Source organism: Balaenoptera borealis, assembly GCF_965194805.1.
Source record: "Balaenoptera borealis genome assembly, chromosome: X".
Classification (NCBI taxonomy): domain Eukaryota; kingdom Metazoa; phylum Chordata; class Mammalia; order Artiodactyla; family Balaenopteridae; genus Balaenoptera; species Balaenoptera borealis.
In genome coordinates this window covers 32,199,482-32,222,163 of record NC_138881.1, presented here as the reverse complement: position 1 = coordinate 32,222,163, position 22,682 = coordinate 32,199,482, and the positions used below count along the sequence as shown (strand labels likewise).

The 22,682-nt window shown below is 35.3% G+C and overlaps 1 protein-coding gene across 1 annotated transcript in view; it reads right to left on the bottom strand.

The window, feature by feature from the left end:
* Nucleotides 1-22,682, bottom strand: part of CFAP47 (cilia and flagella associated protein 47) — a 431,032-nt gene that overhangs the window by 349,427 nt on the left and 58,923 nt on the right. Inside the window, 7 exon segments of the mRNA XM_082377789.1 lie at nucleotides 2,794-2,888; nucleotides 7,402-7,486; nucleotides 7,488-7,547; nucleotides 10,560-10,637; nucleotides 14,649-14,777; nucleotides 16,056-16,178; nucleotides 19,217-19,347. Of these exon segments, the coding sequence (XP_082233915.1) occupies nucleotides 2,794-2,888; nucleotides 7,402-7,486; nucleotides 7,488-7,547; nucleotides 10,560-10,637; nucleotides 14,649-14,777; nucleotides 16,056-16,178; nucleotides 19,217-19,347 (701 nt within the window).

The window sequence follows — 22,682 nt, the reverse complement described above, 5'->3', positions numbered from 1 at the left end:
GCATAGAAAAATTACTTCAAAATATTCCACGCTTTTGCTGAGTAGTATAAAATGCTTTAATAACATAAACGGCATTATCTTTTTTCTGAATATGAAGCTCAATTTTATACAGAAATCACTTCTCTCTAAATTTTTTATTAATTTAATGCAACACAAACCAAAATTACCATAGAGGTTTTAGCTATAAACTCGGGAAAAAGATTCTAAAGTTCATCAAGAAAAATGGCCAATGATATTTTAAAAGGAAAAGAATATAGTTATCCTACCAGAGAATTAAAAGAATTTTAATAGTACCAACCAGAACAAATTGTTAGCAAATAAATCATTACCTTTGTATGGTGGCTTGTTATGCAAGAAGAATCAAAGAATTTTAAGTTCAATTTAAAATTCATCTTTCACCTCTGAGGTTGGCAGAATATTACATATACATACATATATAATGGATGCAACCTAGTTATACAAAGAAAGGCGACAGTAAGCAACATTTTACACTGTTACTAGTGGCTAATACTACCGGTATAACTTTTTTGAAGAGCAGTTTGACAACGCATATCAATAGCCTAAAATATGTGCATAGAGTTTGACCCAATTATTCTACTTCTAGGATGATATAATGAACACCTATAATGTGAAAACAAACAGTTATTTACAAGGATGTTTCTTACAGAATCATTTATAGAGTCAAAAAATGGAAAAATCTTAAGTGTACAGTAAGAAGGATTAGTTTAATAACTATAACAGTAGAGCCATAAAATATTATCCCTAAAAAATTAAATTGCATTTAGAATACTTAATGACACAAAAAGCAATTGATAACATTTAAATGAATACACTCAGCAAAAAAAAAAATGCAGGTTAAAAATGTTCATAAAGTATTATTTCATTATAATTATAGATATAGAAATATAAGTATAGAGATAGAAGGAGAAAAAACAAAGATACCCCAAAATATAAACAGAGGTCATTGTTATGTATTAGGATTTATTTATTGTTTATTCTTTCTTTCTGCTCTTCTAAACTTCCCATTTAATTTTGACAATAGACTTTAATAATCGGGAGGAGAATATCACTGATATGCAAGATTGAAATATAAGATGATGCTGAGAAAACTTGCAAATCGTTAGGATATGTGGGAGTTGAGTAGGCTTTGAAAGATATTAAAATACTGTAAAAATTAAAAAGATAAACATCCTCTGAATCTCTTCAAATAACTTTTTAATTATGCTTTTGTCTGGAGTAGAAAGACAAGTCACAGATTGTATTATTCAACAAGTAACTGTAATACCTTGACAATATTTCATGCACTTCAAAATCCTTTGCTGAAAAGATAAAAGGAAAATGTAAATAATACGTGTAGTTTGATATTATCTGATAGCCCAAATTAGGCCAAAGGAAATTATTCCTAAAATGACTTTCAAAAAAAGGCAAAGATGTTCTCTCTCTTCTGGATAACCTTGCTAAATAAAGAGTATCTATCTAAATGTCACTGGTTCATGAATGTAGATGAATAATTATTACACACTAAACCTGCAGAAATCAAATATAGTATGTTTTACATCTTAATGTTGTATAATACAACTTAATGTTGTATATAAAATTAAAATTTTTCATTTTCTTTAATATCGGAAGAGTAACCTTTGATATCTCATCCACTACGCTTGTCAAAAACTAGAACAGACAAAAGAGTGAACTCTGTAGACAATATCATTCCATGTGAACCATATGTGCACAAAACCCACAAAATACATCCCAACTAATGTACTGCACCTAAGAAGGCAAAATTAATCTTTAGCATTTTCTTAAATCTGAATGTGTCCTTAAATTTTCTTGACTTTTTCCTCCTGAAAGCTAAATAACAGTTATTATTGTTCCTAAAATAAGATTTTAATCTCAGTAAACTCTGTAGTTTAGTAACATTACTAAAAAATGGATTATTAAAGACGTACTTTGTTAGCATTCAATACACCTTCTTGTTGTGTTTTAATTCCTTTCATTTAGTTGATTCTATTCTACACCTACTGGGTACAAGGCCTCATGCTAGTTATGCTGGAATATAAAAAATGTTTTGACAAAAGAGTCTCATACTCTAATTGCCATTTAGCAGTTTGATTCTCGTTCGGGAGGACGCGGCGACACGCCTTTCCATATCATAGGTAGCAAGATGCTCTCTCTTTGGCACGTCTATCACTTTCAAAGCAAAAGCATATCAGAGATTGCCCCTGAAATTTTGCCAGTGGTATCCCTTCCTCCTGGGCACATTCTAGGAAAGGTTTTTTTCTTTGATTTTCTTTGTTTGTTGTTTTTGTTGGTGTTTTAAAATCACCAAACATCGAGGGACACTACCCAAGAACCAGTGTCATAGCAACCCCTCTTAAATCTTCACAGCATGTCTTTGGTGATTTCAGGTGATGATTCTAAGAATGTCAAGCGTACCCCACTCAAATATAAGTAGAAAGCACATGCTGGCTCAAATATAAGCGATTTTGGGGTTAGCCTCAACTTTCCTCTTCTTCACATGTCATATCTTGAATTTTCTAGAGAGCATAACTGAAACCATGAGACCACATAGGTTCCGTGTGTGTGCCCTCTGCACCTCTTGAGATATACTGCAAGCATGAAGCCAGACACCTCCAGCGATCATTTTACTGAATTAAAGGGTATACCCAGACATGCTCACAGGTAGAAAAAGACCCACTACAAAAAGAACTTAGGTGATCTTTGATAGCTTCTTAGTTAGGATTATCTTAACTCCACAACTCTCCAGTAATGTGAGTAATAGAAAGCTTAACTTACTTCTTTGGGAGAAAATGCTAGGCCACACTCCAGAGATGTCTCTCTCTCTAACTCCAAGGAACATATGTCAGGAAATGCAGGGTCTGTGAATTCCCCTATAAAACCAGAAAAAGGACACTTTTTTATTTATTTATTTTTTAAGCCAGATACATATCTATGATGCTATCGTTAACTGTGGAAATGAAACTTTGAGAAACCTCATCAAAATGTTCACAACAATCAAAAAACAGTTGCTAAAACATCTGTGCAGGGCTGCATAAGGTTGCTAGGCTAAGGAATCACTCTTAATGCCAAGATGCTAATCAGCAAAACTGGTATCCAAAAATGGAACAAACATATATTCAATCAGCAAAACAGAGAGGGTAAACCTATTTTTTAAAATCTCCAAAGTTCAAGAATGATATCACAGTCATATTCAGATGAATATAAAAAGGTATAAAGGTCAAGGTCAAATAATTGACTGAATCTTAGGTCTGAGAAAATTGAGACTCCCTCTCCAGTGAAGATGGAACAGGGAGAACCCAGACCTCCTCTGATGCCTTACGGAATTCACAAAGAAGATAAACACAATTTTGTACAAGACAACTTTTCAACAAAGTGGTATCACTCCAGATACAAAGGCACTGGGTGGAGATACAGAAACAATTGTCAAATAGTAACACAAACTTCAGGATCAAAAATTATAAGCACTTAAATACACTTCTAAAATAAGTTCCTGCAAGATCAAATGTTAGCTACAATAGAACCTCTGCCCTCATCTAAACAATTCTAAAAATCCTTTTTTCTCCCTAAAGTTTTCTGATTAATCCAAGGAACGATAATAATTTCAATTACCCTGTCTCAAAATAAACTTAAATAACTCATTTCATTCTCCTTCACCCTACTCAATTTCTCTCAGCTTGATGTATGATATAAAAACCTTTAAACAAATGAACAAAAAGGATCCATTAAGTGTTTATTAACACAAACATGTTTGTGGTGTGGGAAAAAATACACATACAGCAAAGAATATCCACCTAGAATGGATATATATCTCTAATACATAAAATATAATAAAAATAGATAATCTTAAATATATTTGAAGTATATATAAACATATAGATTGTGAAATGCAATAATCCAAGACAGCATCAATAAATATTTCTTGAGCACCTATAATGTGCAGAGAACTATATCACACAACTCTAGCAGAAAACAAAAATTGGAACTATAGTCCTTGACCTCATGGAGCTCACAGCATAGTAAGGGAGACAAACAAGTACAAAGCTCTTTTTGATACAAGGTACAATTTGGTTAGTGCTATAATAAAACTTACCTAATGTCCTAAAGGAGCAAAGGCAAAAAAATAATTTCAACCGATTGGATAGGGGTACGAATGGGGCTAATGATTTATAGGATGCAGGAGGTTGATGCTAATTTATAAAAGAGGGTGGAATCGCAGGCAGTAGGGACAGAAGAGGAGGAACTAGCCTAGGAGGAGGGAAGCCCAGTGCCAGAGGAAATGTGTAACACAATCTGGTTGCAGTAGAGACAGCTGATGGAGCCTACAATGGGAGAGGTGACTGGAAAGAAAAGGTGGCGTCATAGCTAAATGGATCTCAGTATTTCCTCCCCCTTAAGTCATTCTTGTCCTGAAACGATAATGTGAAAAACCAAGTCTACCTTGTCACAGAAGGACATCTATGTTTTAACATACTCATAAAATACATTTTCAGTATAAACTTTATTGCAAATTGTTAATAATCGTTAAGATCAACTTATATACATCCTAGACTGTGTCAGCAGCCTGCTGTTGAGACCCACTGCTACTGGTAACAGGAAACCAGCAAAGCTTTTCAAGCAGAGGGCAGATGGGATAAGATCTTTGCTTGAAGGAGATCACTCTCTGGTATAGGCATATGAGGATAAAGGCTTGGAAGCAGGGAAAGCATTTTAAAAGATGATCCAGTGACCTAGAAGGGAAGCTTGAGCTAGGGCTAAGGCAGAATCGTGGAAAGAAATGCATCTTGCCGAGTAGCTCTGCAGAATAACCAGGAAGAGTCTGTGATCCATTAACAAGGTACATGAATGCATATGAGGCAGTCAGAGTAAAGTGTTAAGGCAACTAAAGTTTCAACATCCAGATTTTCCAAAAATGAATATAAATCTCATATGGATTTCCAACTGCCTACTGTTATGATTCCTGGGCTATTCCACAGTCCCCTCAAACATAGCATGCTCTCCTAGATCTATTCCTTCCCTCACATTATATCAACTATGAATTGTCCCTCCCATCACCTACCTCTTAGAGTCAAAAACTGGGAGCGATCCAAGACTTCCTCCTCTTCCCTAATACTGATGTCCACTTGGTAACCACATCGAAGCATTTCTAATTTCTCAGCACCTCTGTACTCTCCTCCTTCCCGTCCCTGGTATCAATGTCTGAGCTCAGGCTGTCATCACTTCTCACCTCTATGGCCACCACACCTAACTGATCTCCCTGTCTCCGTTTTTGCCCTTCCCATAACCACCTTTTCCCCCAGCCCATTTTCAACTTTCCTCCAAAAGGAAAATTAGTGAAGGGCAAGCCTACTCACACCATTGCCTGGATATCAATCCTTTAATTGTGCTGCCTAACCTCTAGGATAAATGTCCAGAAAAAACTATTAGTTACCTGGGTCTCACTTGCCCCTCTAGTCCTGTCCCTCTATACTCTAGACAGTCCAAACTACTTGCCATATTGACTCATTTCTAGGCCTTTACTTGCATTCTTTCATATCCCCTTCTCTGTTTCTCTCCTTATTCTTCTAAATCTAGATTAGGCATCAACTTCTCCAAGAAATCTTTCCTATTGGTGATTCTCAGCTAGTTTCCCTTAGCATATGCTTCCTTAGCACCAGGTACGGACCTGTCTTGTAGTATCCACATGCTATATGGTAATAACCCAATTCTTTGTCTCTCTCTCCTACTGTTATATAGGTGGTCTCCATTTGTCATTTAGATCCAATAGCCATCTTTCTCTGCTCTCCTCTGTCCCGACCTCTACAGACTGATTCATCTAGGTCCCTTGCTCTTCTGTCTCTGATTTGGTTCAACCACAGGGAAATGCCAGTAAGATATCAGAGAGTAGGAGGTATTTATGCCCTCACGTCTCCCCTGCCTTGGCTACAATTCTGGCAAGGACATCATTTTTTTTTTTTTTTTTTTTTTTTTTTTTTTTACAGTTATAGCTTTTATTAGATGGCCTCTCTTCCAGAGTTTCACCACTCTCAGGGCTTCAATAATATCTTGCCTCCTCTTGCTCCTTCAGGCCTAGAGGTAGAAGCAGCTTCCATCCCTTGTCAGTTTTCTTTTAACCTGGCTCCCAGGTCCATACATAATTCCTTCATTAAATCATCTTCAGTTAAATGCTTTGAGTCATTTGTTTACTACTAAGACCCTGACTGATAAACTTACTGTTAACTTTTGGAGAACAAGTAAGATGTCTTATTATCTTTATAGATTCAAAGTCTAGTATCTGGCCTATAATTGGTATTCAACAAGTATGTACTGAAGAAGAAATGACTAAACCAATGGTTGGCAAACATTTTTCTGTACGGGTTTAGATAGTAAATATTTTAGGCTTTGCAAGCCATAAGGTTTCTATCACAACTATTCAACTCTGCCATTATAGCATGAAAGCATACAGAAACAATATACAAACAAATGAGTGTGACTGTGTTCTAATAAAACCTTATTTATAAAATAACAGGTGTCAGGCCAGATTTGGCCCATAGACCTTAGTTTGCCGACACCTGGAGTAAACAAATGAAATACATTTATAAAAGTGCATTTTTTTCAAACTTAATTTAACATAAAGATACCTAGGGCTTCCCTGGTGGCGCAGTGGTTGAGAATGTGCCTGCCAATGCAGGGGACACGGGTTCGAGCCCTGGTCTGGGAAGATCCCACATGCCGCGGAGCGACTGGGCCCGTGAGCCACAATTACTGAGCCTGCGCGTCTGGAGCCTGTGCTCCGCTACAAGAGAGGCCGTGATAGTGAGAGGCCCGCGCACCGCGATGAAGAGCGGCCCCCGCTTGCCGCAACTGGAGAAAGCCCTCGCACAGAAACTAAGACCCAACACAGCCATAAATTAATTAATTAATTAATTAATTTTTTTAAAAAAAAACAAACAAAAAAAACCCCAATAAACTACTGGCTTTGATACAGAAAATAGATTATCCTTAAAAAAAAAAAAAAAAAAAAAAAGATACCTAATATATAGGTAAACACAGAGAACCCTCCAAAACATTTACCTGAAATTCTTAAGCAATTAAAACTAGCAATTAATTTTATTTTAATTTATAGTATATACTTATGTATAACATACTTAACCTACTATATTATATCAGTTAATAAGCACAGTTATATGTCATGCATTATCAAAGTCTTCTGATATTAACATACATGTATTTCTAGAAATAGAACCATGATGGTTTATAGGATATAAGAACAATATGCACTGAGTCATTAAAAATACTTAAGAATAATTGCCCTTGACTTACAGTATTTGCTTAACATTATTCCTTAGAGCAAACTTAAAACTGTTTTACTTTTACAATAATATCATAATGGTATAAAATATATACCTGATTTGTCTTTAAAATCCACAGAAAAACCTTCAAAGTCTTCCAGATTAAACTCTACTCCGGCACGTGTTATACCTTTGTTTTTTTACTAAAAATGGAATAATCTGGGTAGCACCAACATAGGTGCCACTGAAATTAAATACATCCTAAAATATAAAAAAAGAAATCATAATTAGAAGGTAGAGTAACAATTTATGAAAATAATGTAAACTAAAAATTACATTGCAAGACAGTAGATCTTAAAAGTCCTCATTATGAGAAAAAAATCTGTATGTTTGGTGACTGATGATAACTAGACTTACCGTGGTGAACATTTCACAATATATACAAACATTGAATCATTATATTGTACACCTGAAACTAACAATGATATATGTCAATTATACCTCAATAAAAAATTATACTCATGTTTATCAAGGACATTATTACAGTAGTATTCTATACAAATTAGTTACATTTTCCTTCTTCCCCCTCCCTCCTGCATGTAATCAGTTACCAAATCCCATTAATTCTGACTCCTTCACCTCTTATCTTTATTGTAATTGTATAAAGTTAGTAACTCATCACTTTTCATTTCATTGCTAGATTTGACTTTCTCCAATTCTCCCTTCCACACCTAAGTCACAATTAAACTAATTAAAAATCTGACCACATCACTTGCTGTCTTAAAATTTGATGATTCTCCTCTACAGGAGATCTACAGGACAATGTCAAGTTTGTTAGCAGGGCTCATAAAGTTCACCATGACCTTCCCCTGCCTCATGTTCCAGCCTCATCTAGCTCCACTCTTACCCCTATGACTTCATATTTCAGCAAGCTGTATGACTTGTCATTTCCAACCAATACCTGACGCTTTTCCCTTCTGTGTCTTTATCAAGGTGTCTCTTCTGTCAGAAGGCCCTTCTCTAACTTGTAATTGCCTGATAAAATACTATGCATCCTTCAAACGCCAGTTGGATAAGCCACAATTAATTACAGTACGATCAGGACTACTTCTGTTCCTTATGTTTACTCACATTATGACATCATAAAGTCCATTTATTTGTCTATTTATGTCTCTTCTAGTGGACCTTAAGTCTAATTCATTGTTACATCTCTAGCACCTATCTGACATCTAGCTTAAATATATAAGAAATGTTTATTGAATGTATCTTAACTTTAGCTTATATGCCAGGCATGTGTACACCACAAAGCTCTGCAGGATTCCTCTTCTGGCAGAGTAGCTATATATACTCTACAGTTCCTTAGTAAAAGAATCACATACACCATTAAAAGAGAAAGAGGCAACAGTATCCTAATGCTGAGAAAAACATGGCATTAAGGTCAACTGTCCACTATTTGCTTCACTTAAAATATCAACCCAGTTCTACAGGTGAAATTTGTGAAATCCAAAACAGGTAGTGAAAGTTTGATGCTTCATATGCAAAAAATCACTCCTCTTATCCCATTTCTGGTCTTTCCCATAGGTTCATTTGGATAAAATTTCCTAATTGTTATTAAGACACACAGTCAACGCCACACAGTTATTAGATATATTGCTAACAATATCTGGTAATACTAGAATATTGTTTTTAAAAGGTAACTAGGCAGCAATGTTTAAAAATCCAACATAATTAAGAAATATTGATAAATACATATTAAAGTCCTATAAATTACTCAGTTGTACCATAACATGCAAAGCCTGCCACAAATATCTTTAGGACTAGGAAATGCAATATTTAAAGTCTCCATCTTTGTCTAACAGTGTTCAAGGAGGGACACCATATCAATTGAAAAAAAGCACTCTGGATACTACAGGAATCACCATTGTCTTAGATAAGCTAGCTTAGTATCCATCAGTCTATCTGGACTTACCATGCCTTCAACACTGAATAAAAGAAAGGTTAGAAAATTGTAACTTAAAGCCTAGATTTGTGGTGATGCCGTTAAAGTGCAGACTAGTGGTAAGGCCCTACCTGAGGCAACCAGCAGCCTTATCAATTTCTACTCAATTTAGTTCAGCACCAGAATGGTACTAGGTACTGGGGATAGAAAAACAAAAGGGCAGATAACCTGAAAATAATATGACAATTGCTACAATGGAGATGTTCCCAGAGTTTAAGATGTTTGTGACATCTAATAAAAGTCACAAGAGAGGGGCATATGGGCTTGCTTTGAAGGATCAGGGAAAGTTTCTTTAGGTAGGTAAAACCAGATCTAACTCTGAAAGCCTGAACAGGAAAAAAAAAAAAAAAAAAAAGAAAAGCATGTATGTGCGCTCTATCAACTGTAGAACAAAATTTTATTAGGGTACAGAACAATAATTCAAAAAATAAATTTGATTATAGTTCAGAAAATGTAAATCAAGACCACAGTGAGGTATTTTATACTCAATAGATTGGCAAACATTGTGTCTTATAATACAACTTACGGAGCAACAGAATGTGGATCAATGGAAACTTGAGAAGAAAATATGGAAATAATCTTGTGAAGTCAAATATGTACATAATCTGCATCTCAGCAACTCCATTCCTAAAGAAACTCTTTCATAAGTACCTTAGAAGATATGTACATGAATGTTCATAGCTATAGTATTTGTAATACCAAAAAAACAGACACTAATTGGATGGACAATGGAATGAGTCTACAAATTACAGTATGTCTACATAATGGACTATTAAGCAGCAGGGAAAATGAATAACATAAAGCTACACATAACCTAGATGAAGTTTAAAAACATAATATTCAATTAAAAGTAACCCATCAAAGATAATATATCTTTGTTATAAAGCTCAGAAATGAACAAACTAAACTAAATAAGGAACCGTTAAGGAATTCATACATATGTGGTAACCTAATTAGAAAAAGTAAAGGGAGAAAAATGACAAAATTCAGGAAAGTAGTTATCTCTTAAGAGGGGTAGGACCATGATGAAGCCTACAGATAATTTAACGGTACTGGTACTGTTCTGCTACTTAAGTTCAGTGGTGAATTCTTAAACCTTCATTAATTGGCTTAACACTCTGCTTCATCACTTATATTTATATTACATATATTAATTTCTATGTGACAAATTACTACATAATAAAAATTTTTTAACCTAAATGGGTTGACTAGGGACACATAAATAAAAATCACCACACTCATAAATTGATTATACAAATAGGTAACATACTCACCGGATTGATTTCGACATCAGCAATCTCAACAGATACACCCAACCTAAGGTCTATGTCTTCTGCATGGCGAATAGCAATCTATTTAAGAAAAACATAAAACTCTGTAGAAACCACACTAAAATATACTCAGGTACTGCTGAAGTATTACCTGGCATTTATATAACATTTTATAATTTAAATAATCATAACTTATTATAAATGTCACAAGATTTATTCTGGCAGTTATCATCTCATTTCTTGTGATGTAGAATTGATATTCCTAAAGGAGTGAATTTTCAACTCTTAAAAACTTCCATCACAAAGGGGACCAGCTGACAGCTTGTGAATTTGACTGAAGAGTTCTACCCATTTGCCTTGACATTATTCCTTCAAACTCTGTGTGAGCCTTTTGTATTTACCTAATTCCAAAGGAATATTCAAAATTAAAACAAGCAAGAAACTGAGTGCAAACATAGAAAGATACTAATATCCAAAACAACCATAATTCTAATGAGAGCAGCTAAAAATTGCTGAGTATATGGGCCAAGTATACTGCTAAATACATTATCTCCTTTTTAATCTTCAGTATTCTGTTAATACTCTAATTTCCAAGTGAGGAAAACTGGGGCTTGAGGTCACAAAACTTGAAAGCAGCAGTGGCTAAACTTGAACCAAGAACCGCCTGAGCACTCAATTTCTTCCAAGAAATTTAAGACAGTGAAATAAGAATTTAGTCATATAACTCCTACAAAATAAGAACTATAGATTACATGAACATATAATTGTCTAATCAAAATCTCAGAAGCACAAAAATATCATTCCCTGAAAGCCCTACCTGTATAAGAATAGGTTAGCAGTCAACTTCGAGATTTAAATCTAAATGTATATTAAAGAAAGATATATGAGTGTATTTCACTCTTTCGATAGAATCAGTGACATTGTTTATAGGTAAAGAAACCATAAAATACCATTTTTTCAGAATTATTAAGGAAAGTGAGTGCCATCTAGACAATCTTATTAACCGAACTGCTTAATTCATACTACTATATGATTTCTATATTTTATTTACAGAATATATAGTACCTAAAATACTTGACTAAAATCATAAGAAGCGTAACTCAATGCTTCAGAAGTAATTACAAATCAATATATGCTTCACTGATGAACACCGTATGTAAGTCTCAACACCCCCATGGCTGCCTTTTACTCACTTCTCCTTTCGTGGGTAACTGAAGATTCCAGGCTGCCATAACCTATTTACTACCCTCACCAACTGCTCACTTGACCTTTTCATCTCCTGAGACTTAATCTGTACCCTGGACAATATCATCCGTCACAAATCCATGGCCTCAGAAACCATACATTCATCCATCCTTCTCTTTCTCACAACCCTCTCTCATCCCTGCTTTCTCACCCATTTTCAGAGACAAGAGTTCCACGATGTCACATGTGTGATGTTTTCCTGATCAGCCCCAATTTACCTGTCTCCATTTTCTCCTTTATTCAACAAAGTTTATCATTCCAACTTCTCATCAATATATTCGATCCACTTATACTCATCTTGATTTTCACAGGGGTAACAGAAATAACCTCTATCATCTCTAAGATTAATCCTTAGCCTTCAGACCAACATGTATAAGCAATGGCCTCTTTACTAGACATCTCTACATAGGGATGCAAAAGGTGCCTCAAACTCATGATTTCCCTCTAAAATCTGCTACTCATCCTCTAATCTTTCTTCGAATGTTGTTACCACCTGTCTCACACCTGACTTACCTGTTTTATTTATATGTGAGCCCTTTCAACCATCAAACCCTAAATATTCATCTCCTAAATTTGACTAGAATTTGTCTAGAATCCTACCTCCTGAGAACACAATCTTCTCCTGCCTGGACATCATCAGCAGACTAATAACTCTGCACCGGTCCCAGTTTAACACTGCTCTATAACCAAAGTGATGTCTGAAAAATGCAAATCTGATTGTGAAACTCTCCATCCTTAAAAACTCCAAGCTCTTAAGATGAAATTTTGACTTCCTAAGTTGTTGCTAAGGACCTGTATGACTAAAATTTATACAGGTCTCTAAATACATCTTTCCCCACTATCATCCATTCAATCTATAACCAAGTCATGTTAAACTAAGTTTTTCATATCTGCCTTGTAGCTCTCTCTCTCCTCCCATGCCTGAACACATTCAATTTTGTCTTCCTTGAATACTCTTTCCTCCTCTCCTCCCTCACCCCACTACTATCCCTTTCCTCTGGCTGATTCTTAACTCTGGTGTCTTTTAGATGTATCTTCCCCTAGGAAACTGCCCCTGACCATTTAAGCATGGGTTGCAAACCTCTCCCGTGTACGCCCTCAGCCTACTGTATTTCTCCATCATAGTACTTATTACACTATCTTTTAATTTTGAGTTGTTTGCATCCCCCATCATATTGTACACTCTTAGAGACCAAGGACCCTAGTTATCTTGTTCAATTTTGCATTCCTAGCAACTGCAGCAGAGCCTAACACATAATATGTGCCCAGTAAGTACGCATGGAATGGATGAATAAAGGAATCTCATTATAGTATACTGTTAAAAAGGTAAGCTTTGTAAAAACAGCATGGTTCTCTAAAATACAGTGGAAACTAATCTCAGTAAAACCTATATTTTAGGGGCTATGTTTTTTATTTATTCCAAAATAATATACAAAAATTCTGCCCAAATATCAGACCGTATACCACAATATACACTTTATAAATATCTTTCAATATATACTTTTTTTTTGTAATTTATTTATTTTATTTATTTATTTTTGGCTGTGCTGGGTCTTCATTGCTGCGCACGGGCTTTCTCTAGCTGTGGCGAGCGGGGGCTACTCTTCGTTGTGGTGCACGGGCTTCTCATCGCAGTGGCCTCTCTTGTTGTGGGGCAGGGGCTCTAGGCGCATGGGCTTCAGTAGTTGTGACGCGCGGGGTCTAGAGCACAGGCTCAGTAGCTGTGGCGCACGGGCTTAGTTGCTCTGAGGCTTGTGGGATCTTCCCGGACCAGGGCTCGAACCCGTGTCCCCTGCATTGGCAGGCAGATTCGTAACCACTGCGTCACCAGGAAAGCCCCCTATACTTCTTTATAAAAGTAAGATATAATTATTAGGTTGTTTATTTGGGGGCCAGGCAAATTGGTGTTTATTATATTAAGCTAAATGTTATTTAAGAACTAATGGTTATGGGAAATTGAAGGATAAAATGGAGGATACGTCTTAAGCCGTTCATTTTGATCTGATGATAGTGCACATATTACTTTTTTAATGTGAGTGAATGCACACAGTTGATCATCAAATTGAAGATTAAGAGCATTCCATTCCATGAGTTTATAATAAGTAAAATTTACTACAGACTGGTCTTACATGTTTTATTTATTCTGTTTAATGAACACTTAGAGAAGTCCCTAAAATCAAGGTAATATCTTTTCATTTACATAATTCCCAGAACATAAAATAGTAAAACATTTTATGTGTGCTATACAGATATTAACCTCATATACAATTTGCCTATAATTCCTATAGTCATTAAAGCTATTTAAAATTAGCATTCCAAAACTGATTATTTTTTCCTTAGGTATCTAATTAACACCATGGAAAAAACAATCCTTTGCTCTGTGACTAGTGAGGGCTTGTCACAAGTTAGAGATGCCAAATAGTCCAAGTTCATGTGAAAAATGCCTCATATCAATGAAATGTATCCATTTCAACTTAGTAGAAACTTCCATTAGCAACTTCCACCAAAAATATTTTCTACAAATCCTCTTGCCAAGTTCTGCTAACCATTTTTACAACAGATGTATAAGTAAGGTTGTTCATTTTTTAGATTTCTAAAAACTGCACCTCTTTAGAGCTAACTCAATTAGAAGTTTAGAATAGAAAAATAACAGAAATTTTAAAAATTCCTCTTTAGTGTCATAATATTAAAACCCATCCCCATTAGAAGAAATCATTAAAACAACCTTTCTAAGAATAAACATGTATTTAACATTTTATAGCATTATACCTACTATTATAAATATCATAACCAAACAAATCCACAGATACATATATAAAGAGCGAACACACCTATGCATAAACATACCTTTGCTCCTGTATCAAATTTTCCTGCTACGGTAGGAGTACAGGAGATATTGAGAACAGTTAGCCCCCGCAATGGAATGATTCCTTGTGATGGAACGTCAATCACAGACAAAAGACTCTGGTCACAAACCTATAATCAAAAATGTGCAGAAATGCCACATTATCCTTTAAAGTTATTGTTCCAAAGCTTTCATAGGAAAACTTCCAGACCACTACATAGAGAGAGGACCTATAGGCACATAGCATGAGATGATTTTGAAATAGATTTTCAAACACCAGACAAACAATTTGAACTTCAACAAGGATTTGCACCCCTAACCCAGCAAACAGAACTTTTGGCAATGGCATCTTCCAATTCAAACAGGACGATGAAGCTTCTTATCTGAAGTGTTTTCAAGACTTTGCAAAACTTACAAGGAAAGGATGAGATGTATCTCTTGGAGAGATGCCAAAATTCTAGATACTATTTTGATAGCCTGTCTTTTCCCTGATCCTAAAAAACTGAAAGCAAAGTTAGTGGGGAGGCAAGATGATAAAGCAACCTACTCTTCTTTATTATTTCCTTTATAGCCTAATGTCTAAGATATCATTTTGACCTTCAAAAAAGTAACTTACCAAAAGAGTTAAGGTGTGGTTTGTCAGAGGCCAATTTAGGCTTATCTATCATGCCTTAAGTCAGAATAATTTGAAGGGAAATTGGTTAACATATTTTAGGGGATGAGGGAACAAACAGACTTCAGAACTAATTCTGAAGCAACAGAGTAGAAAAGGGTATCCTCCTTTGCTTGTTTGGGCAGCAGACATGTAAATACAAGCTTGAAAGAAAGATCTCAAATGCTAACCTCTACTGTCACTATTAGGAGATCTTAATGTTTCTCAGTTAAAAAAAAAAAAACAACCTCTATCACCAATTTAAACACCACCCGCCCCACAATTTAAATCAGGAGTAACAACTATAAATAGAATATCTTTAGAATGGCCTTGATCTAGGTCCCAGTTGCTACCATAACAGTCTTGATGACAGAGTGAAAATGAGGAAAAAAAGGAAAAGCATGTAATTAAATACTGAATGTAACATAAACAATGTATATTTTTTAAATGTTAGTTTTTTTGAAATCATCTTTTTTTTTCCAATAAAACAAAATAACAGAAAGAAAGAAAAAGAGGGGTAAGAGGAGAAGGAAGGGAGAGATTAAGGAAGGAAGGGAGAGATAGAGACAAATTTTATGGGAAATTAAAAGGATAAAGTAGATGAAATGTATTCAGATAAATCTGCTATGAAATACCTAAATATTAGCATTAGTCAATCTATAAAGACTAAAGTATTAACGGCATAGAACTCATGGCAATAAATAGTTCAAATTATAATGTGATCTGATCCAAGTAAGATTTCCAGATTCTACATTACCTTGAAATAAGCATGGTTTTGTCCTACATTGTGAAGAATGGCTTTCCTCCAAGTTGTTAAACCTTGAGGGCTATCACTGAAGAGTATCCTTGGCTCTAAAAGAACGACCTTGGTGTGACCAAGCTAATAAGAGGAAGAAAGGGAACATGAAATTGAAATAACAGTAAACATTTTTTTATCCCCCACCAGACAACTCAAACTTCGTCAGCTTCATAGAAATTTCTAAAATACGAAGCGTTATCAGATTTTATGGTGTGCTTAAGAGAAAGGAAAAGAGTGGAATATTTACAATGTACTCCTAAACTGAGGAAGGCAGAGAGAGTAAGATAACTCTAAGGAGGAAGTAAATCCATGACTGAGAATCATGTAGATTAGTCACTGAAGGGGATATTAGAGATCATCTGCCCCACTACGTACAAGGTGTTACCATGTGCTACACAAAAGGAAAAAGTTCAAGGGTCATGTAAGTATGGGAAATAACATGCCAAAAGAGATTATCCAGGCATGTTTCTACTAGAAGTCTTCTCATAGGGCTTAATATGCTGATAATGTACACTTTGCTTATCTGAGAATGGGGAGGTAGTACACTGTGATTCACAGAATTACTTAGGCACAGGACTCCCTCGTCCCGTCCTACACAAACCACTTCACAGAACAACGGCAACATAGAACACTTTTTGGAAATGTTGATATTATCCACCTCTCCCATTTTACAGGAAAGCAAACAGTAACCAAGGTGAACTAGAACCCAAGATTTCTAATTCCTCATTCAGTGCTCTTTACAATAGACCCTACTATAAATAATACATATTACTTCTTATTGTCTTAGGAGATTTTAATACATTCGTATAATTTGTTGAAGAACATGATTCGGATAACTGGAAAAATAAACTTTCAAACAAAGCTAACAAAAGATAAAATGGTCAATTAGGTCCTTCATAATTAATGAAAAACCTTAAATGAACATTTTATTTAATTGTTTCACATTCCTCCTTCTTTACTTTCTTAAGAGTAACACTTCACTTACTCTTAAGTAAGTTCACTTAACCTCAAGGGCTTGAAAAATTGGCCAGAAATAATCTAGTTCAGTATACTGATATCTCAGAGTTTAATTCTTAACCAATCCTAGTGTAGGGAAAGCGGAAAACAAATTTTATGAGAGGGTAACGGCAAAGGCTGTGGAGGCAGATCACTTTGGATGTAAATTCCAATAGGGCATTTACTGCACGTGTGAACTTGTACTAGATAATTAACCATTCTAATGCTCCATTTCCTCACCCATCAATTGAGTTATTAATACATTCTTTATAGAGTTGTTGTAAGGATTAAATGAGATAATACAAGAACGCCATTTTGCATCGTACCTGAGACACAATATTAAATGATACCTTATGGTTATCAGGGGATAAGGGGGGGGAGGGATAAATTGGGAGATTGGGACTGACATATACACACTACTACATATAAAACAGATAACTAATAAGAACCTGCTGCATAGTGCAAGGAACTCTACTCAATACTCCGTAATGGCCTATATGGAAAAAGAATCTTAAAAAAAAAAAGACTGGATACATGTATACGTATAACTGATTCACTTTGCTGTACACCTGAAACTTATACAACATTGTAAATCAACTATACTCCAATAAATTTTTTTTAAAAATGATACTTATTATTAATGCTAAGTCTACATTACTAAATTGCTCATCTTTTATCTGTTAGAAAAAATACACATGGGGTGAGTATATGAGCAAATTTATATTAGTAAACTTGTCAAACACAGTTATGTAAATAACAGTTAAAGAACTGTATACATATGTTCACCAAAAGACAGAAGAATGTTAACAGAAACACTATTACATTAGCCAAAAATCTGAAACAATCCAAACCCTCATCAGCTGTGTGATGGAAAACTGACTGTACAGTCTAACCAAATGGAATGCTATTCAGGAGTGAGAATGAATAATCTATCACCACATGTATCAGCATAGATGCATCCCACAAACCTAATGATGAACAAAAGAAGCCAGGCATAGAAGAGAACATATGGTGTGATGACATTTATATAAACTTTAAAACCAAAATTAATCTATGCTCTTAGAAGTAAGGATTGTGATGATCCTGGGAGGGACACACAGTGACTAGAAGTGTGGACTAGGGGGGTTCTTTCGTGATGCTAGTCATGTTCTGTTTCTTGATCAGGTTGATCTGGGTGTGAGTTACAAGGGTGTTACTAGTTTGTAAAAAATAATTGAGTGATACATACTTTATAATATGTGCACCTTTCTGCAGTATACTATACTTCAATACAAAGTTTTAAAAAGAATTAATAAGTGATTTAAACATAGTGAAAGCAGTAGCTTATTTCAAGCCTGGGGCAAAGGAAAGACCCTACTGATTTCTGACTGCCACTTGCCATCATAAAAGTGGATGGATCTCTTATATCTTAAGGCTATAAGCTTCTTCATAGCTAAAATATGTAAGAACATGATCATGGCCTGGAGACAGAGATGGGATTTAGTAAAACAGCACTGGGTTGTGTTAAATTACTAAGAATGTTGGGAAGGGAATTTGGTACACATGTAAAGCATATCCTTGGTAATTAAAAGCCATGAAGTTAAGGTCTTCTGGGTTCTACCACAGAAAGAAAATTAAAATTACATATTGCAGCCTTCACTTTACTTACATTTTTATTATAAGTATATTCCATATGGAATATGGAAGAATTTTCTATATTTCCTTGCTATATAAATCACATGATCCATTCCATACTGAATTATTAATTACAACTAAATATGAAAAATGCAATAATATAATTTTCTCTATTTTTCTTTGGCATTTATTAAAGAAATAATTTAATTTCAAGTGGCTCCCATGGTATTATATATTTATAGAGTCTCTAATAACAATGTAGTATTGTTGGCACAAAAGCCTTGGATTTCTGAGTTAATTCTAGATAATACAACACATTTTTTAGCAAAGTCTTCATTTATGGTAGAGAAGTGGCTCCAAGAAGATGCTAAGACAGTTTAGTTAACTAAGTATTACATGTCAAATCAGTTTTTACTAACATAGTATATATACGCAACTATATACACATATGCATACTCAACCAATTTATAGCCCTCAAAATAAAAATAATATTCAAGGGAAATCATTACATGTGCAAGACATTTCAGTGTCAGTGTGCTTCCTTCATTGATGTGAAGAATAAATTCTCCCCTTTCTGGAGAATCAAAACCCGGCTGCCATGTCACTTCACATTCCAATAGGGAGTATGGTTCAACAGCGCCTACAGAGAATTTAGAGAGGACAAGAAATTTACCGCATTTTAACTATATTTATTTTTTAATATCCAAAATAAGAGATGGCATAAAAATGTAATGACATTTTATAACAAATTATTTAAATTAAACAAAATACAGGGAATACCTTATGCTCCAACTTTAATAGGCAGATCAAAATATCTGACAAAAAGTATGCCAACATATAGCAAAAAATTTAAAATTTATCAATGAAGCGACACTCTAGGATTAGAGATGACTTTACATCTAGACAGTAGAAAACCATCTGCGATCCCTGATCAAATGTCCCCTCCACATTTCTCAACACTCTGAAACACACCAGACACTCATTCAGTTTTTGGAGGAAGGAATTATCATTACCAGAGGCTTTTTTTTGTTTTAATGTTCACATCCCTAGAGATATAACTTCTGATGTAGCTATTAGTAATTAACACATTTCTATAATTCAAATGTACTTAGAACCCAGGGGGGTATAAGGCACATTTGCTGTGAGCTGCTTTACCTGTTTAAATTCATCATCTCCTTTGGTCTAAGAAAATAATACTTGATGGAAAGAATGACTTAGAAGCTCTTCCATCAGGAAGAGAGGATCATCTGAGATTCAAAGGCACAGGATACTGAACAGAGAGATGCATGACCATCACAACAAACTTTGCCTTGAAAAAGGTATAGTGCCTACCTCCTAGTTTTGCAGTGGCCAGGTAGGGAGATAACAACACACATAAAGGAATTAACATAGTGTGTAATGCCCAGAAAGCACCCAGTGTCAGATATTATTATTAATACTCTTGAATGCCAATATTATGGTTGGCACAATAATTTATAAAAAGAAGAGAAACTATTCATGAAAGAGCTAACAGTCTAGTTGGGATCCATCAGAATTATATTTGTCTATAAGTAACAATAAGTCCTGTTACAGTGGGTTAGGTAGATACGAGTTTATTTATGTTATGCAATCAGAAGTCCATGGGCAGGTATTCCAGGGCTGCCTTAACAGGTTGACAATGCCTTCAAGGAGCAATGCTCCTAGCTTCCCACACTGCCATTCCTTATCACATGGCCTTCCTCAGTGTGGAAAGGTATCAAAGCACAGTAGTTAAAAAGAGCACAAATTCTCCGGTCAGACTCCCTGGTTCAAATTTCAGCTCTGACGCTTACTAGCTGAGACTTTGGACGATTTACTAAACCTATGTAACACAGATTCCTCATACATAAAGTGGGGATAACAACTGTTTCTTAGAGAATTGATGTAGGGATTAAATAAGCTAATATAAGCAGAAGTACTTCAAACAGTACCTGGCATATAGAAGGGGGATGAAGCTAAAAGAAATTTCTGTCCATATCTCATTGGCAAGAAAGGCTGGGGAAAAGAGATATGTAAATAAGAACATTGCTTCCCCAAACAAAATGAGGGTCCCATAAGGAAGGGGAATGGATATCAGATATGGGCTTAGTAACATCTAACACAACAGGAGATGGACATAAACAAATAACTGTAGGTGACGTAACAAATACACAATGGGAGTGGAAAAGAGGTTGGGTGGGGAGTTCTAAATTAGTCCAAGAAAGTGGAGGAAACTTCATCATAAGGAGATGGCATTTGAGTTGTGACTGAAGAATGAGCAGGAACTCTGCAGGAGAACAAAGTCTGCAGGAAATGTCGAAGTCAAATGATGGTACTAGAAGAGAGTGATGTGTAGAGAAGACTGTGATGGGAAGTAAATCTGACAAAGAAGAGTCAATGCTATTTATAAAGACACCTAAGCTTTCAGAGAAGAGTTGAGAGCAGCACAAGGATTATAGATCCATGTTGAGAGGGTTAGCTTGAGGTCAATATTTTCCCTTCAACCAGCATGGCTATATATTTTTATATAGGAATAGTATGTATATCATGGGACAGGAGAAATAAATTGGATGGCTGAATTGAGCACGGCTGGGATTGGCAGGGAAGGTACTACAAATGGCCAAGGAGTGACAGAATTGAGAAAGACAATGAGAGTGAACCGACTGAAGACAAGTCTGAGGATTGAGTGGACTCAAGAGTTCAGTATGGTTAAAGACAACAAGGATGAACACATAACAAAACAAGCAGAAACATAAACAATATATAATGAAAAAGTCAAATGAGAAACCAATTCTATCTTAGAAAACATCAATCCACTCTTCCATTCTCCCCTTATAATATCCACTATCCAAATACAAATCCAAAATGTATCATGCCTCAGGAAGAAAGGACAATCACAACATAAAACTTAAATTATAACTATTCACTTTAGTTTACAAAAATATAGAGAGGGATATGATTAAATGCATTATGTAGTATGTAAAACCAATTCAAGGGGCACAAAAATTTGCCACCCCAAGATGTGTCTCTTTGGCATGAGGATTAATTTAAGCTGATTATTTTTTAAGAAACAGAAGACTCAGAAAGTTTTTTCTTGTTACCTCTTCCTTAATTGCCTAAAAGAATTTAGATAAAGGGCTAGTTCCCAGAATAGAGCTATCACTAGAGATACATGCAAGGAATATGGGCAGGCTGTGATAGGGGAGACTCAGCTGGGCCTAGAGATCAAGTCCATTCTGTGTACCATGACCCAGCAAACATCTGTTTACCAAACATTTGCTTTTCCATCTGCATGTGAATTCCCTTTCTCACCTTTGAAGCCCCAATCCACTACCCCCAACACCCTCTTTTGTCTTTAGCTGAGGATGACATTTAAGGTGAGGATTTTGCCACTCTGGCAAGTTACTGGGTTTTCCTGTGTCTGTCTCATGGATACATGTTATTAAACTTTTGTTTGATTTTCTCCTGTTAATCTGTCCCATGTCAGTTTAATTCTTACACCAACTAGAAGAACCTAAGGGTAGAAGAAAACTTCTTTTCCAACACAATATAACAAAAGGGATGTAAGAAAAATAACTCAATAAAAAGATTTAAACAGGAGACCTTCAAGATGGCAGAGGAGTAAGACGTGGAGATCACCTTCCTCCCCACAAATACATCAGAAATACATCTACAAGTGGAACAACTCCTACAGAACACCTACTGAACGCTGGAAGAAGACCTCAGACCTCCCAAAAGTTATATATATATATTTTTCCATTTTCTCTTTTTTGGAGTATGTATACGTATGCTTCGTTGTGCGATTTTGTCTGTATAGCTTTGCTTTTACCATTTGTCCTAGGGGGCTGTCTGTCCGTGTTTTGTTGTTTTATTTCTTTAGTATAGTTTTTAGAGCTTGTTATCATTGGTGGACTTTTTATTGGTTTGGCTGCTCTCTTCTTTCTTCTTCTTTTAATGACTTCTTAATTTTTTAAAATA